The following is a 16,283-nucleotide window of genomic DNA, read 5'->3' on the forward strand; positions in this document are numbered from 1 at the left end:
CAGAAGACAGCTCAGAGCAGCAGCAGAACTAGGCGCCAGAGAATGGAACAGAATGATGGACTTCCCAAGCTATAGAACAAGTAAAGTTAAGTTCTTCTATGCAGGAGATTGGCTTGCCAAGTGGGGTGCTTCTGGGCACTTAATTGGACCCATTGCAATGGATATCAAAAGTCCAGAGAAATCAAGTAGAGAATATTTGATTAAAACCTCACAAAGTCATTAATCTTTCCATCGTTCTCCCTTCTAAAAAATGAAAATAACCACAAAAATTACACAAGCCCTCTCTACCTCACTGGGTTCTTGAAGTCCTCTTAAGTAATAAGATATATTTTAGTTAATAGTCCTCCTATACTACAACGTATCTTGTGTTGTCCTAAAAAAATCCAAGTACTTTAGTAAATGTTTCCTTTTTATTAGTACATCATATACTATTATAATCCATAATAATTTAATTACACCTATAACAAAATTAAGAACACATGATAAATAATAATCAATAAATCACATAGATACTATAGTCATCAAAATCATTATTAATTTCTATGCTAAATTTTTAACTGATAAGTATTATCAAGTGTTATTGATTCCATGTTCTCAGGGGAATTAATTTGGCAATATGAAACATTAACAGATGTATAAACTAAAAAAAGTGATTTCATATTAATGTTCTAAAATTATATACAAAAAAGTAAAAAGGTTTAGTTAACAAAAACAAATTATAAACTGTGGGGAAAAGAATATTTCCTCTCAAAGCAGAGAAATGCAATATTTCCAGGATAAGATCTTTACTGCATTATGGGACCAGCTGATATAATTAGAGTAACTGAAAAATACACCAGAATTCTTTTAATTTAAATCATTAGGTTTACTCACGAAGAGAGTTTGCCACTTCATTTCTTTCCAAGAGGATACCCCCACAAAACAGAATTTTTTCCAGAGCTATGTATTTAATTTTTTTGAAAAACCACCTTATCACCTTCAAAGTACTCTCCATTACACTTAATACGTTTATCAAATCTGCAATTCCATTCTTGGAAACATTTCTTAAACTCATCTGTTTGCATGGCTGACTGCACCTCCCTTGTTTTTTCCTTCACCTCTTCTATGTCATCAAATTGTTGTCTTTTCATGTCCCTCTCCATTCGAGGAAACAAAAAAGTGGCACAGAGTGAGGTTAGGTGAGTAAGGTGCATGGGGCAAGAGAGCATGTTGTTTTATACCCAAAACTGGTGCACCGACATGACTGTGTGAGCAGGTGCATTGTTGTGGTGGCAAAACCAGTCCCCCATCTGCCACAAATTAGGTCTATTTTGTCACACACTGTTATACAATTATTTCAGAACCTCTAAATAGAAAGCTTGATTAACAGTTGGACCTGGTGGAATGAACTCCAAATGCACTATCCCCCTCACATCAAAAGAAACAAGTTAACATCATCTTGATCTGTGATTTCACCTGACGAGCTTTGGGGGCAAGGTGATGATGGTGTCCTTCCACTGGCTTGACTGATATTTGCTTTCGGGGTCATAACAATAGCACCATGCTCCCTCACCAGTAATGACCTTGAGAAAAAAAAAGTCCGGATCACTTCAGAGTTGTTCTTTCAAAGGCATGGCATGTTTCCACTAGATGCACTTTCTGCTTGTCAGTCAGATCCCGAGGTACAAATTTTGCAGTGACCTTTTCATTCCCAAATCTTCCACTGAAATTTGCTGAACTGAGCTCCCAAGATAGTCCAGATAACTCCCCCATCTCTTCAATGGTCCATAGTCATTGGTCTTCAAGCACAAGGGCACACATTTTGTTGACATTTTCATCTGTTCAAGAAGTTGACAGACGTCCAGAATGAGGTTTGTAATCAATTGACATTTCATTTTTTTTTGAAAAGTGAATAGCATTAATATACATGTGTTTTTCCCATAGTGCCGTACTTGTAAGCTGTGTTCAACATCACAATAGTTCTGCAGCATTTTTCCCAAGCAGGAAACAAAATTTCACGGCTGACCTGCTGTTCTCTTCAATCGGGCATCACAAAAAATGAGGTTGAAGTGAAACTGCTTTTAAGAAAAAATTCAATGTAACCAGAGAGAACCTTCCCAGGCAATGCCACTGGATGCACTAACTCAGAGCAAGTTGTTCAATGCTCACCTATCAGGAAAAATGCATACTCCCAAAGCTCCACCAGCGGAGCTATTTTTCCCATTTTGGGGGGCTACCCCCCTCAAATAGTAACACTAATATTAAAGCCATGAATGCCATCATGTACTATCTATAATTATTAAATTATCGAATAAATATTAAATATCAAATAACAAAAGGCTCAAAAGCAGATCAAGTCATTTTCTTTGAATATTATAATATCAAAAGAACCATGTCAACAAGTAATGACATGGTTAAAGTAATTAACTTCCCATGTCAACAAGTAATGACATGGTTAAAGTAATTAACTTCCCATGTCAACAAGTAATGACATGGTTAAAGTAATTAACTTCACTGCCATCAAGTTAATATAGGGCAGAGCATAACTGGCCCGGTGGGTTTGAGACGGAATCATCTTTACAGGAATGGAAAAGCCTCATTTTTCTCCTAAGGAGCAGGTGGTGGTTTTCAATGCTCACCTTAGTTACACAAGGTGCAACCCATTAAGGTACTAGGGCTCCTACAACTTAACCTAGTCCAAAGTATTTATAACCATTACAGTACAGAAATATTTGGCACATGGCAAATTGTTTGGGGCACATGTCATTGTTTTTATTAATCTAAAGGTCCTATCTGGTACATTATTTAAAACTGAGCCACTATCTCTTGAGTGACTTTTATATGCTAGGGACTATGGTAAGTTATTTCATTATTATATTAACACATTGAAATAGGTATTTTGCTTATTTTGTAGATGAGGAAATGAGATAATTTTAAGAAAATGAAAAAGCTTGTCTAAGCTCACAGTTAGTAGATATAGGATATGAATATAGACCTTCTAATTCCCAAGTCTATGCGCGTACCACCTAGCTATATTTCCTATACTGAGCACAGACTATACACATAATCATGAATTTTTATTGCTCTACAAATTTTCAATGACATATTCATTTTAGTAATGCTAAAAACAATTGATTTAAAGATGCTTGCTAAACAAATCCAATTACTTAGCTTGAATTACTTAGCTGCACCACTAACTAGCATCATCTTACCTTTCATAGTATTCTGATCCTTCTTCTAAGCCTGGAAGGATGCCAGTTAGCAATCCCTGTAGGCCAGGCTTCAGTGTTTTACCCAAAGGCAGGTAATAGATCTCATACAAACCTAGCAATGTTGGTTTCACAGACATGGCAGCATTTGCAAGAAGAGGAAATAATCCAGAACTATTTAAAAAGAAAAAAGGAAGAGCATAACTACAAAACTGTAACTCATATGAAACTGAATGCATATATGAAATCTTTTTGATAAAACAGTGAGGTATACAGATTCATTTAAGATTATACTCGGTACATTCATAACTTCTAAATCTATTAAAACAACAACACTGGTCTCTCACTTAAGCTTAATATTCACAGGCCTGGCTGTTTAATGAGGTCTTCACATAGCACAATTCTTGAACAGATATCCAGCCCCTCTCCAAAAAAATAAAAAACCCAATAACCCTCAATCTTCTGCCTGCCTTGTAATCATCATTTTGAAAAATGGCATCGCAGAAGAGGGGCAAAATGGCAGTGCTGGCTGTTCCACATGAGAAAGATGAGGCTTATTATCCTGTAAAGAGATACAGTATGAGAAGCCCACAGGGGCAATTCTACTCTTTCCTACAGGGTCTCTATGAGTCAGAACAGGCTTGATAGCAATGAGTTTGGTTGGAAGCTAGTATATGCTCTCATCCTCCAGACAGACAGACAGAGAGACATACACACACATGACAAACAGAAACAACTTAATAAAAAATCTGGAAACCTGTCAAAACAATTGAGCAAACACCAATTCAAGATAAAGACAAAGGCAGTGTCAAACCTTTGTTTTTCTCCATGTTACTCAACCAAAGAGGCTACCTGAAGGAATGAAGCCCATTTTCAATTTGGCCTATCTGGGTGCTCATGCAGGCCCACCTAGGGCTAAGGACAGTGATTGAGATTTAAACTTCAGAGTGGGGAAGAGAAAATTGGGAGAGTTCTGTGGGAGATTATGGCACTCAAGAGAATGGGTATTCTGGAGAACTAAGAAAGCCACTGCCATTCCCAGGAAGACTCTTGCTCAGAAAATATCCGAGAACACTTTTACATGGGCTTTTCCCTAGGCTCCGGTAAACCTAGCAGTGCCCTAGCACAAAGGCACTAATGTGCAGGCTATACCCCTGGCAATCAAAACAAAGCTGAACACAAACCAGGGAATAGAGATTGCAGTGTTTATACAACCAGGTAGTCAGTATTTGCAAAAAGAATAAAGAGAAGTGACTAAATGAACAAAGTACTGCAGATTTTAACAATTTGAACACTGACACACAAAGCAAGCAAACACTAGTTAAGGAGAATTTGATTTCTAGGGTTATATCACATTATAATATTCAAATTCCCAGTTTTCAACAACAAATCAAAAATTAACAAAAGCAAATTTTTACCCAATGCATACCCAAGACTAAGCAGGGATATTGCAGGATGACATGTGGAACAACATAAGAAAATCAAGAAATATAATAAGCCACATTAATAGAATTTATTTTGATTGAAGCAGAAAAGGCATTTGACAAATTTAATTGTTTTACAATGAAAACCCTCAGAAAACTAAGGATAGAAAGTAAATTTCTTAACATGATACCAGGAATTTATTAAAATATACACACAGGAAATCTCCTACCAAGAAAAAAAACAACAAAACCCACCACTACTTAGTCAATTCCAACTCATCATGATACTATATAGGGTTTCTGTGGCTATAAACCTTTACGGGAACAAACAGCCTCCCTCTTCTTTCTTCAGCCCAAGAGACCTAAAAGGCCAAGGGAGAGAGAGGCCTATTTCAGGCATGACTAGAAGAGGCTGTCCAGAATGAAAAACTGTATCCCGAGTGTTTCTGAAAAGGAATTGTAACCTGTTCCTTCCATAACAGACCTCGTAACTATGAGTATGGTCTGTGAGGTCTGTGTGGCCATTGCAACGACTTATTAAAACCAGTGAAGGAGTGAGGTGGGAGGAGCAGTTGGTGTTAGAATTGACAAAATAGTAGGAGGGTGGACACAGACTCCTATGACCTCTGCCTCACAAGTGTCATTGCCAGGACATTTTTACGAAAGATAAATTCCAGATGGCTTCAATGGTGAAACTGTCCAACTATAACAGAATTAAATTAAGGTTATATAAACTCTTCCAGTGAATAGCAAAGAAGGAACAACTCTGTTTCATGATTTGTTTATAAAATCTGACATAAAATATAAAATAATAATTCTCTGATTAATTTAATTAAATTCAGTGATAGTTAAAGAATTACAAATGATGAGTAAATTATAAATAGAGCATAAATGAAAAGTTTATTACCTTTAAAAAGTATTGAATATTTGAGGTTGGGATCTAGACAAAAATATTCACTGCCACTATGTTTCAGCACTGTATTATATAGGTATTAGCCAGTGCAATAAGGCAAAACAAAACCCAAAACAAACCCAGAGTATATTAAAATTGGCAAAGAAATAAAGTTGTCAGTATTCAAAGATGATATGATTACATACATAGAAATTCTGAAACGATCCAAAAGCAATTAAGAAGTTAATAAAATGTGTAGGTATAAAGCAAACAAAGAAAAATAATTGTATTTCTATGTTCTAGCAACACATACCAGGCAGATTCTCTAAATAAGAAGCACATAAGGAGCAGTCAGAATAGAAAAAACTAGTAGGTTGATTTTATTAAAATTAAGAACCTTCTCAAAGCATAATATAAAGAACTTCTTGCTCTTTCATGATAACATTAAGAGAGTAAAAAGGGAAATCACAAACTAGAGAGGAAAAACTATGGTTCTGGGGTGGGGATTTTGACTTGCTACAGGGTAGGAGAGAATTTTCTAGAATGACAAAAATCCTTACATATTGTTTTGAGTAGTGATTAGACACAATTGATGACATTTGTCAAAACTCAAACTTAACAATTATGTTTCATTACTTTTATATCAACACTTTTTAAATGTAAAGTGATTTTTAAAAAGACAGACAAATCAGTGACCTGAAAGACAGGTGGAGGAAATTACCCAGAATCACGCACAAAGAGACAAAATGCTGAACAATATAGATGATACATTAAGAGAAAGATCGGAATGAGAAGATTTAATATATCCTGACTCGTTTTAAAATGAGGAAAGACAATTTGGAGATAATGATTTAAAATTTTCAGAATTGATGAAAGGCACTAAAAATAGATCTTAAAAGTCCTTCAAATCATAATTAGTCTCAGTGAAAAAAACGTACCTCTAAACAGTAAGTAAAATTAATACCCAAATACATGGTTATTACATCAATTCTGACTAGCAGTGATCCTATAGAAGAGAGTAAAACTATCCTATAGGATTTCCATAGCTATAAACCTCTATGGAATCAAGACAACTTTCTCCTGCAATGCTACTGGTGGGTTTTAATTGCCAATCTTCCAGTTAGCAGTTAAGTTCCTAACAACTGTACCACCAGAGGTCTAAACAAAAACTGCAGAACACTCAAAACAGACATGTCAAGGAAGTGGGGAAATCTTTGCTGAGGAGTGAAGATTTATCAGAGGCTTACATCTGAATGTTACAGAGCAAAGGCTCAGCAAAGACATAGGGAAGAACAATAAAGAAACCTGTGTGACTACAGTGAAGCAAATCAGATGGGTGGGGAAGGAGCAGTAGGGGAAGAGGTCACTGGTAAAACAGGGCTAGAATACATGAAGCCTAAAAAGCCATGACAAAGACTGAATTTTTCTTCTAAGTGTGACCGGAAGAAGCCATTGGTGGGTTTTTATCAGGGAATGATGTAATAAATTTGATCAGTGGAAAAGATTACTGGTGCGGAGAACAGCAGGAACCCAGTTGTGTAGTGAGTTATTCTGTTGCTAACCAAAAGATTGGCAGTTAAACCTACCAGCTGCTTTCCAAGACAAATATTAGGCTGTCTGCTCCCAGAAGGATTTATGCAGTGGTTCTTAACCTGTGGGTCACGACCCCTTTGGGGGTCAAATGGCCCTTTCACAGGGGTACCTAAGACCATCGGAAAACACAAATTTCCAATGGTCTTAGGAACCGAGATACCACTCCTCTATCATCTCCAGGCCCACATTCAGATACGCCCACATCTGAGTATCTGGCTTGAAGACTGTTACCCAGGCTACACCATGCTTCAAGACAAAATTTCATTTCTTTGTAATTAGAAATAAATATTTCACAATATATAATTACATATTGTTTTTGTGATTAATCACTATGATTTAAATATGTTCGATTTGTAACAATGAAAATACATCCTGCATATCAGATATTTACATTATGATTCATAACACTAGTAAAATTACAATTATGAAGTAGCAATGAAAATAATGTTATGGTTGGAGGTCATAACATGAGGAACTTTATTAAAGGGTCGTAGCATTAGGAAGGTTGCGAAACTCTGATTTACAGTCTCAGGAAACGGGTTCAGTTCTACTCCGTTCTACAGGGTCACTATGAGTTGGAGTAGAAAATAGAGTATGAAGGGGATTCAAGAAGATCACGATAAATGGAATTAATAGATAATGGAATTTTTCTGCAAACAGTAGAATCCCTCTTGGTTGTGGGAACATAAATGTTAGGTGAACATGAGGGAGTTGAAGACAAAACTCAGGCTAGGGATGATGCCTAATTAGATGTTTCTAGTGGAGGTAAAGAGAAGAAGATACATTTGGAATATGTATAAGAAAATAATTTTAGGGGAGCATAGATGCTATATATTGTTATATGAAATTTACATATACATTAGATATTTTAATTCTTTTAATAATGCTAGTGTGTTGATCATCTCCTATTATTCTTTTCCTCATTTTGCAGTTAAGAATGCAAAGATTAAGAAAAGAAAGAAAGAAAGAAAAAGATTAAAAATTACATAGCTAGTTAGTGGTAAAGGTAAGTGCTATGATTCCACCATCTTTGCTTAACCACTGTTATCGCAAAGCTCTCAGTACGGCCTCAAAACCTCTGCATGCTGAGTTCAGGTGAAGGAGGGATGGCGAGCAAAAGACACTGAGAAAGAGGGGGATGCAGTGTCACCAAAGTCACAAACAAGTCTTTCGATGCTGCTTTGGAGATCAAGGTATTCTATTTCTTCACCGATTAGTTCTCAGTTTTAAAAAGGTAGAATGTACTATAGTCTCAACAACTCTGAATAAAATTACGTTATACAAGGAACATCTAAAAATAATTTTACTGAAATATAAAAGATATGTTTTCATTTTTTAACTCATTTTCTTTTTAGTTTCTCTAAAATTCCAAAAATATCTAAGATATATTTATACTACATGTAAATAGATAAAATTATTCTTACCTATATAAAAATAGATCTTTGGCAAGTCGCTTAGGTCCAATGATTTTAAAGATAATTTCATATGTTTCAAGTGCCTTCCGATGAACCCCACCAGGTAATGCTGGATGTAGACATTGAGCTAGGCGTTTTCCTATGGTCAACTTTTTGGGTACCACCTGGTACTTTGCATTATTCTGTAGAACCTTAAAGAAAATATTTTAAGGCAGCTGAGATAAACAAAAAATATACAGTTTTATTTTATTTTCTCATGTAGTACTCTCACAATTTATCATTGTAATTTTGGCTACATTATAAAATTTGTAGAGGCCTCTGAAGAACTTTATGCTGATCACATTTATCAGTTTGCACATTGAACACATTAGACATTACAATTGACAATTCAAAAATAAATAAAAAATAAAATTGACAATTTTAAAAAGAATTTGTTTGTTTTGGGTCCATATAGGCCAAATTTTTAATCAAGAACCTCCCCCCCAAATTAGTTTAAAAAATAAATCTTATAGTAAGATAAATGGATTATCATATTAACATCTGCATATTTTGCTATCTTTTCTTGAAATAGATAAGGAAAAGTTGCGAGACCACAGATATATGAAGAACTTCAAATAGCTTGTGGAAAACATCCATTATCTTTTTATTCCATTTTTTCCACAAACTTTTTGAAGCCTTGTTAAATAATTAGAAAAGGAAGAATCTCTGTTGTAAAAATCATGTATAGAAAGTAATTCTAATGTTTGTGAGAATGTATGTGAAATTATAATTACTCAAATACTCAATGTTGCTAAATGAATACTTGAGTTTCTACACAATTATCAATAAAACATCTACATTAAAAAAATTGTGATAAATACTAAGTTTTCCCTATCTTTTCTGTTCTTTTTTTTTACTGCAAGCAAATATCATTTCCCAATTTGACACTATATATGTATTCAACCACAATATTTATTTCTTTAGAGACATGGTTCAAGACATAATCTTTTTCATGAAGTTCTTTGTTGTGAATTAGGTGAGTGGCCAAATTTCTATCTTGCAAATAAGCCAAAGGACATTTTACTATTTTAGTTATTGTAAGTAATATATAATTGCATAAATGTGGTTGTTCCATATGAAGCTAGAAGACAATATTTTAAGTCCTAATAGAATAACATAAAGCCAGAATAAAGTTTCAGAACGAATGTAAAATATAAAAGAAAAATACACTCCAACTCCTCTGCTTTACAAAAAAAAGCACTAATGTTGCGCTACATGAAATGGCCTGCCAAAGTACTGGCAAAAGAGCCAGCACCAAAATTCTCAGTTCATTCCATAGTGAAATCTCGGATGTTCACTGAGATAAAACATTGTCAATGTTCTTCCAACTACAAGTCGTTAGGTTCAGTTTTAAATTTGACGTAATGAATGTAAATAAGACTGTATCAGCAGATAATAAAAAGCAGATTTAGGAAACTATAGCAAAAAGAAGACAGCGATGAAAAACAATCTTTCAAACCAAGACATTTCTAGATTTTTCATGTGAATTTTAGAATAGTAGCAAAGAGCCAGTATCTACATACACTTGTTAGAAAAATATAATTACTACTATAAGTACTTCTGAAGGATGAAATTTAATTATACACAATACAAATGTTTCAATAAAGGAATTAATAAGCCCCCTATCCATACCCCTCCCCCCAAAAGAGGAAAAAAATAAAAACACCATTTTCTTAAAAGATTTCTGAATTGGAAAACTTGTGTAAATAAAGTGAAAATTAATAGTCACTATATTAACAATAAACATTTTAACTAATTCATATATTTAGGCTCTTACATACACACATACTAGGGGAGATTCAAAAATTCATGGGAAAATTCTATTTTAACTCTATTTTTTCCATAAACTTTTGAAGTGCCCTCATATTTGTACACATTTATGTTTTCATAAAAATAAGACCCACTCCTGTTTAGTTGATTTCAACTAAGAGTGGCCTTGTAAGAGAGAGCAGAATGCCCTGTAGCATTCCCAAGGTGGTCAATCTACACAGAAGCAGAGGGTCACACCTCTAGCCTGCAGAGTTGCTCAGATGTTTAAATAGTTGATCTTCAGATCAGTCAGTAGCTGAATGGCTTTAACCACAGTGCCACCAGGTGTAGGAATGCACATACATGAGAGGGCTTCAAAAAGTTAACAGAAAATGGAATTAAAGGTGAATGAATTTTTCCATGAACTTTTTAAAGGCCGTTCATATATAAAATCCTGGCCTCTTTCACATTTTAGGCAAATTTCTTCAGTAACTTGGATATTCTACTTTGTCCAATCAATATAAGAGAAATCTGTTTATAAATAAAACTAATTGTATGCTTAATTAGGCAAATTAATGCCAATAAGTTAACAAATTGCATTTAAAATCAGTTTCTAGTAACAGCTTCATTATGAGAATCTAACAACCTTTAAGCAAACCCATTCCTTTAATTACAATTTCTAATTAATTATGGAATATGTTGTCAAAATCAAGAGCTTTTCAAATCTCAAATGATGAATGCCTATTTTCAAAAATAAATTCATGGCTCATTTGAATGGAAGCTTTTCTTAAGGTATTAAGGTGATGAATTATCTGTAGCATCAGGTTAAATAAACCAAAACAGCATCCTTGTATATATTTTATGACTAATTTCTTTCCTGAAAATTGTATGCTCTGCTAATATTAAGTTATTAGAAGAGCTCTCCTTTCCTATATGGCTCCAATCCTTTAATACTTAGATGCATTTCTACTCAGTAACAAGCATAAAGATAGTGGAAAAAAGTTATAGGTGTGATGAGAAAATTTTGACTCAAGGTATAAGCACATCAAGAATGATTACTGAAGGCTAAGCTGCAAGGCTAAGAGCAGTCTTGTAAGATTGGTGCATATAACAAAAGCCCACTGGGTTCAACGGCTTCCCTGCTGCTGTCTACCATACTGATTTCCATCTGGTATTTGTAATTTTGTGGCCAGGAATGTTAGACTATATCTGATGCTCAATTACAGATACTTATTAGCCCTCAGGGTTAGTACATTTGATAACTTGTCTTATGTTTTGATAAGTAATCATGATAACAACTGTACTTTTAATCACTCTTGTTTCTTCACCTTAGAACTTCTAAAGGAGGAGTGGGGAACCTTTTCTTGCCAAGGGCTATTTGGATGTTAATAGCATCATTCACAGGCCATACTGTCAAACACTGAATTTATGTGATGGCTAAGGAACCCTGGTGGCACAGCAGGTTATGAATTGAGTTGGGCTGCCAACCACAAGGTCATCAGTTTGAACCACCAGCCACTCCACAAGAGAAAGATACGGATTTCTCAAAAAAAACCCAAAAAACTAAGAGTTGGATAAATTTATCCACAGGGGTTAGATCAAAATGGGGAAACAGATACAGTATTATCCATTCAAATTAAGTGCTAAGTAAAAGTAAAGAAATTTCACAGCTTCTATCTATTGGTGACTGCTTTTCAAAAGGATGATACTGTTAATGTGTTGTTTAATGTATCATGTGTATATTAAATTATACTAAAATATTCACAAAATAAATTGCCATGTTAAAATTGGCGGGGGGGGGGGGGGGGGGGGGGGGGCAGAGTTAAACTCTGAGAAACCCACAGGGTCAATTCTCCCCTGCCCTATAGGGTCGTTCTGGGTTGGAATAGACTCGATACAGCAAATTTGAGTATGAATGTGAGGGCTGGAACTGCTTCTCTTTGGTTAGGTGTGTGATGTTAACTGGTATTGATTCCACGGCCTTACGCAGCTCATGGCTGGACATTCCCCATTCCTGTTCTAAAGTCTTACTAGTACGCCTGACAATGAAAGCGTGGAAGTCATTAAGTAAAATAACACTACTTAGAATTCGGTTGATTATGTTCTTAAATTCTTAATTTAAAATTGAGAAATTCAACAATTATAGATGTCGATTTTTTAAAATTTTACACCTTTTTGAAATGGATAAAACGAACATACCTTGTTGAGTTTTCCAAGTGCTGATATTAGATCTGCCCATTCACTAGAGTATTCAAAATTCTTCAGGGCTTTGTCGATTGCAGCTACATAATTTCTGTACTTGGAGTCACTCAATAACTCCAGCTCTTCTGTGTTCATTCTCCCACAGAGTCCTACTAGAGACCAGTTTGAAAGTCATGTAAAATCATTACCTACAAAAGAAGTTGAAGAAGGAACTAAGGTTATAAAAGGTATTAAGGTATTTTTTTAAAGGTTCAGATGATCTAGCTTTATTTAACCTTTAACAAAACTAAAGGGTTTGTTGACCAGCTAGTATGAAAGTCATGGAAATATTCAAAGATCCATGTTTCCTTTTGCTATTGTTGTTAGCTGCTATCTAGTTGGCCTCAACTCAAGGTGTCTCCATGCACAATGAGACTATAGACATTGTGATCCACAAGGTTTTCACTGGCTGATGTTTCAGAAGATTGACTCTCTTCCTAACCCATTTTATCCTGGAAGATCCACTGAAATGTGGATACCATAGAAACACACAGACCTCCTCTTACATGGGTGTCGACTGAGTTTGAGGGGCATTGACCAAGAATTGAATGATGATCCTCTACAAGGAAGGTAAGAATTCTAACACTTTTATTAGAACTATTAGAACGCTACTCACTCAAACTCACTATCCATTGATTCAATTCTGGCTCGATAGTGAGCCTACCGGACAGATTAGAACTGCCCCTGTGAGTTCCCAGAAACAGAAAACCTAGTCTTCCTCCCTTGGAGCAACTGGTTAGCAGTCCACCTCTGAATCCACTGTACTACAGGGCTCCTATACTATCACAACATAGGGATGCAAAACAGTAGAGCATTCTCGGGCATTTATTTCAATTTATAGATCATGTTATTTCTCTGCCATATTCATATGATAACATTTATGATACTTAATCCCTCCACCTTGTTTTGATGCTAAAATTAACACTGGTTAAGACTGGAAACATGAAGGACATACAAAAAACTAACACAGGACAGAATTGAATTTGATAGCACTTTATTTTACTAAACAACAAATGAACATCTAGTATAAAGAAATACCAGCAGGCTAGACCACAGGATGACACTGGTACAGATAGGAACTGGAAATACAGGGAATCCAGGGCGGATGAGCCCTACAGGACCAGTGGTGTGAGTGGCAAAACAGGGAGGGTAGAGGGAGAGTGGGTAGGAAAGAGGGAACTGATTACAAGGAACTATATGTGACCTCCTCCCTGGGGGATGGACAACAGAAAAGTGGGTGAAGGGAGACGTCGGACAGGGCAAGATATGACAAAATAACAATTTATAAACTATCAAAGGTTTATGAGGGAGGGGAGAGCAGGGAGGGAGGGGAAAAATGAGGACCTAATACCGGGGGTTTAAGGGGAGAGGAAATGTTTTGAGAATGATGAGGGCAATGAATGTACAAATGCGCTTTACACAATTGATGTGTGTATGGATTGTGATAAAGAGTTGTATGAGCCCCTAATAAAATGATTTAAAAAAAGAAAAAGAAATACCAGCTAGTGGGAATTAAATCTTCCTTAAAATAAAACTGATAAAAATATGTGGTGGTTTAAAATATTTCCACAAAATTTTTATATTTCTTCTAAAAGTTATGAATCCTAGCTTCCCCACCACCACCCCCGGCCTTGGGCTGGGCTTTGTGATTATTAAAATTAAGAGAATAAGGCAGAAATAAAATTCTATAGCAAATACTAGTTCATAAACAGTCTTGCCCAAGAGTTACTCTTCTTATGGGCCAGGGAAAAAAAGTAGAATTAATTCTAACGCTATAAAACTATTTCGGGGAGAAAAAAGAAGACTATAGTAGATGTTTCACTGCTTCTTTGTCTCTAAGATTTCTTCATATTTGAAGGTTAAGGTAATAAAACGGAACAAAAACATTAATAAGATAAACCATGAAGGACAAACTACTTTGCTCACGTGTTATTTTGTTGATAAAGAATTTAATCTAGATATTCTAGTAGCTTCTGAAGCAGCTACTGAGTCAAGAGCCAAAATCAGGTATTTTCTGGTAAAATCTTTATTCAAAGTTCCTTTATAAATACCAAGTACTCACCGACATCCCAAAACACTGAAAACTCATGAACCAGTATCACTACTATTACACTTCTCTTGACTTCTAGGTTATCACTTCAAAACAAGAAACACAGTGTGTCAGGCACTATTAATATCATTCTCTGATTTTTTAAAATCTGCAGGTCAGGGGAGCCCAGCAGAGGCGCCCTGCAAAGTGTATGGGGGGCAGGGGTGTTCCAATCTGTCTGGTTTTCCTCTTGTCCCCTTCCCAGCAGCACGCGAGCCAGGGCGGGTACCGGGCAGGTGTGAGTGGAGCATGCATGCGGACAAGCCCACTGCTTGTGGAGCCCTCGGGAACTCGGAGCTGGCCAGCCAGCGAAACGGGCACTCCCCACTGCTACCCGGTGCTTAATGTGGAGTGACATTGAAGCCCATCTTGGGGGTGGTGGTGGTGGTGGTGGTAGTGTGTCTCCCTTACCCTCCCCACCCCTCCTCTGTTTTGGCATTTGCCCTCCCTCCTGGCCATCCCCTCCCCTCCCCTCCCATCTGAGCCCAGGGCTGGCCTAAGAGTGAAAGCACAGGACAGCTTCCCCACTGAGTCCTTTTCTCTGCCTGGCAAAGTGCGTTTGTGTTTAAAGGAAGGAGTAGGCTGAAGGCTCTACCCTTTAGGAGAGAAGAATAGGCCTTGTGTAGTCGTGGCTAGAGGTCCAAGCTGCGGATGACGTACTCATCTGAGAACCCCGTGGCGTGCCGGGGCGGACACCGCACGTCCTGACGAGCACCCTTCGTGCTCTGTGGAGTACCTCCTCTGCGGCACGTGCCCTAGTTGGGGTTTAGCTGTAGATGAAGCTTACTCTTAATAACCTCAACATCACCTCATCACCATCATCATCTCAATCACACAAGTTTGCACTTCGGCTTTATTTCTTATTCTGATTATGTCTGTCAATCAGCTCCTTCTCAAGTCCTATGCCACGCTCTCTCGCTCAGCATCATCTTTCATCCAGTCATGACTCCTTAATATTTTATATCCAGACTATTACAAGAACCTCCTACTTCCTCTGCCTTCATCATCTCTAAGATCCAATTAATTTTCTACAGTAAAAAATTATTTGAATATGTTACTCCATGCTGGAAGCTTGATAATCCATAAAAGCACCTTAACCCAGTGCTTACTTAGCACTTACAACATACTCTTATAAGTGTGACATTCAGCTTCTTATAAATTAATTCCAAACTCTTAACCACATGATTAAATGCTTTTTATAAATGGAACCATTTGCTGAATCTTATCATTTACATTTACATTCTAGCTAAGCAAAACCTAGCCGCTATCCACTTTGTTTAGATCCTGCTCCATCCCATTTCAGTGCTGTTACATTTCCTAATCCATCTCAGGATATGCCCTTTGTAATGTAGTGAATTATTTAACATGGCTCCATGGTCTTTGTTACTCCCACCAAACAACCTTTGTTTCCCTGATAGGTCTGGGTATGAACACCAAGATATTGATGGGATTAATTATGCAGCCATGAATATTAACAGGATTGTGAAGGCCAAACTACTGGGTATAAAATTAGTCATCTCAGAAACAGGAAGTGAGGATCTCACTACCAGCAAAACACAAAGCCAAGAGTGGAACATGTCATTTGGATACAGAGATTCCTGCACATTAGAGCCAGAAGGCAGAGCCTGAGATGGAAGAGCAAGGAATGCTGAT

The 16,283-nt window shown here is 36.4% G+C and overlaps 1 protein-coding gene across 9 annotated transcripts in view; it reads right to left on the reverse strand.

The window, feature by feature from the left end:
• The window catches only part of DOP1A (DOP1 leucine zipper like protein A), a 101,937-nt gene that overhangs the window by 74,505 nt on the left and 11,149 nt on the right, over nucleotides 1-16,283 (reverse strand). For all 9 annotated transcript variants that reach the window (XM_045294485.1, XM_045294484.1, XM_045294483.1 and 6 more), the window contains exons 2-4: nucleotides 12,500-12,690; nucleotides 8,522-8,703; nucleotides 3,192-3,362 (exon numbers count right to left, since the gene is read on the reverse strand). In XM_045294485.1, coding sequence (XP_045150420.1) covers nucleotides 3,192-3,362; nucleotides 8,522-8,703; nucleotides 12,500-12,637 — 491 coding nt within the window. In that variant the 5' untranslated portion in view covers nucleotides 12,638-12,690. The remainder of the gene's footprint in view (nucleotides 1-3,191; nucleotides 3,363-8,521; nucleotides 8,704-12,499; nucleotides 12,691-16,283) is intronic.

This window comes from Echinops telfairi, unplaced genomic scaffold (assembly GCF_000313985.2).
Source record: "Echinops telfairi isolate 266 unplaced genomic scaffold, ASM31398v2 ScPeMD7_3533;HRSCAF=4204_0, whole genome shotgun sequence".
In the NCBI taxonomy this organism is placed as follows: Eukaryota; Metazoa; Chordata; class Mammalia; order Afrosoricida; family Tenrecidae; genus Echinops; species Echinops telfairi.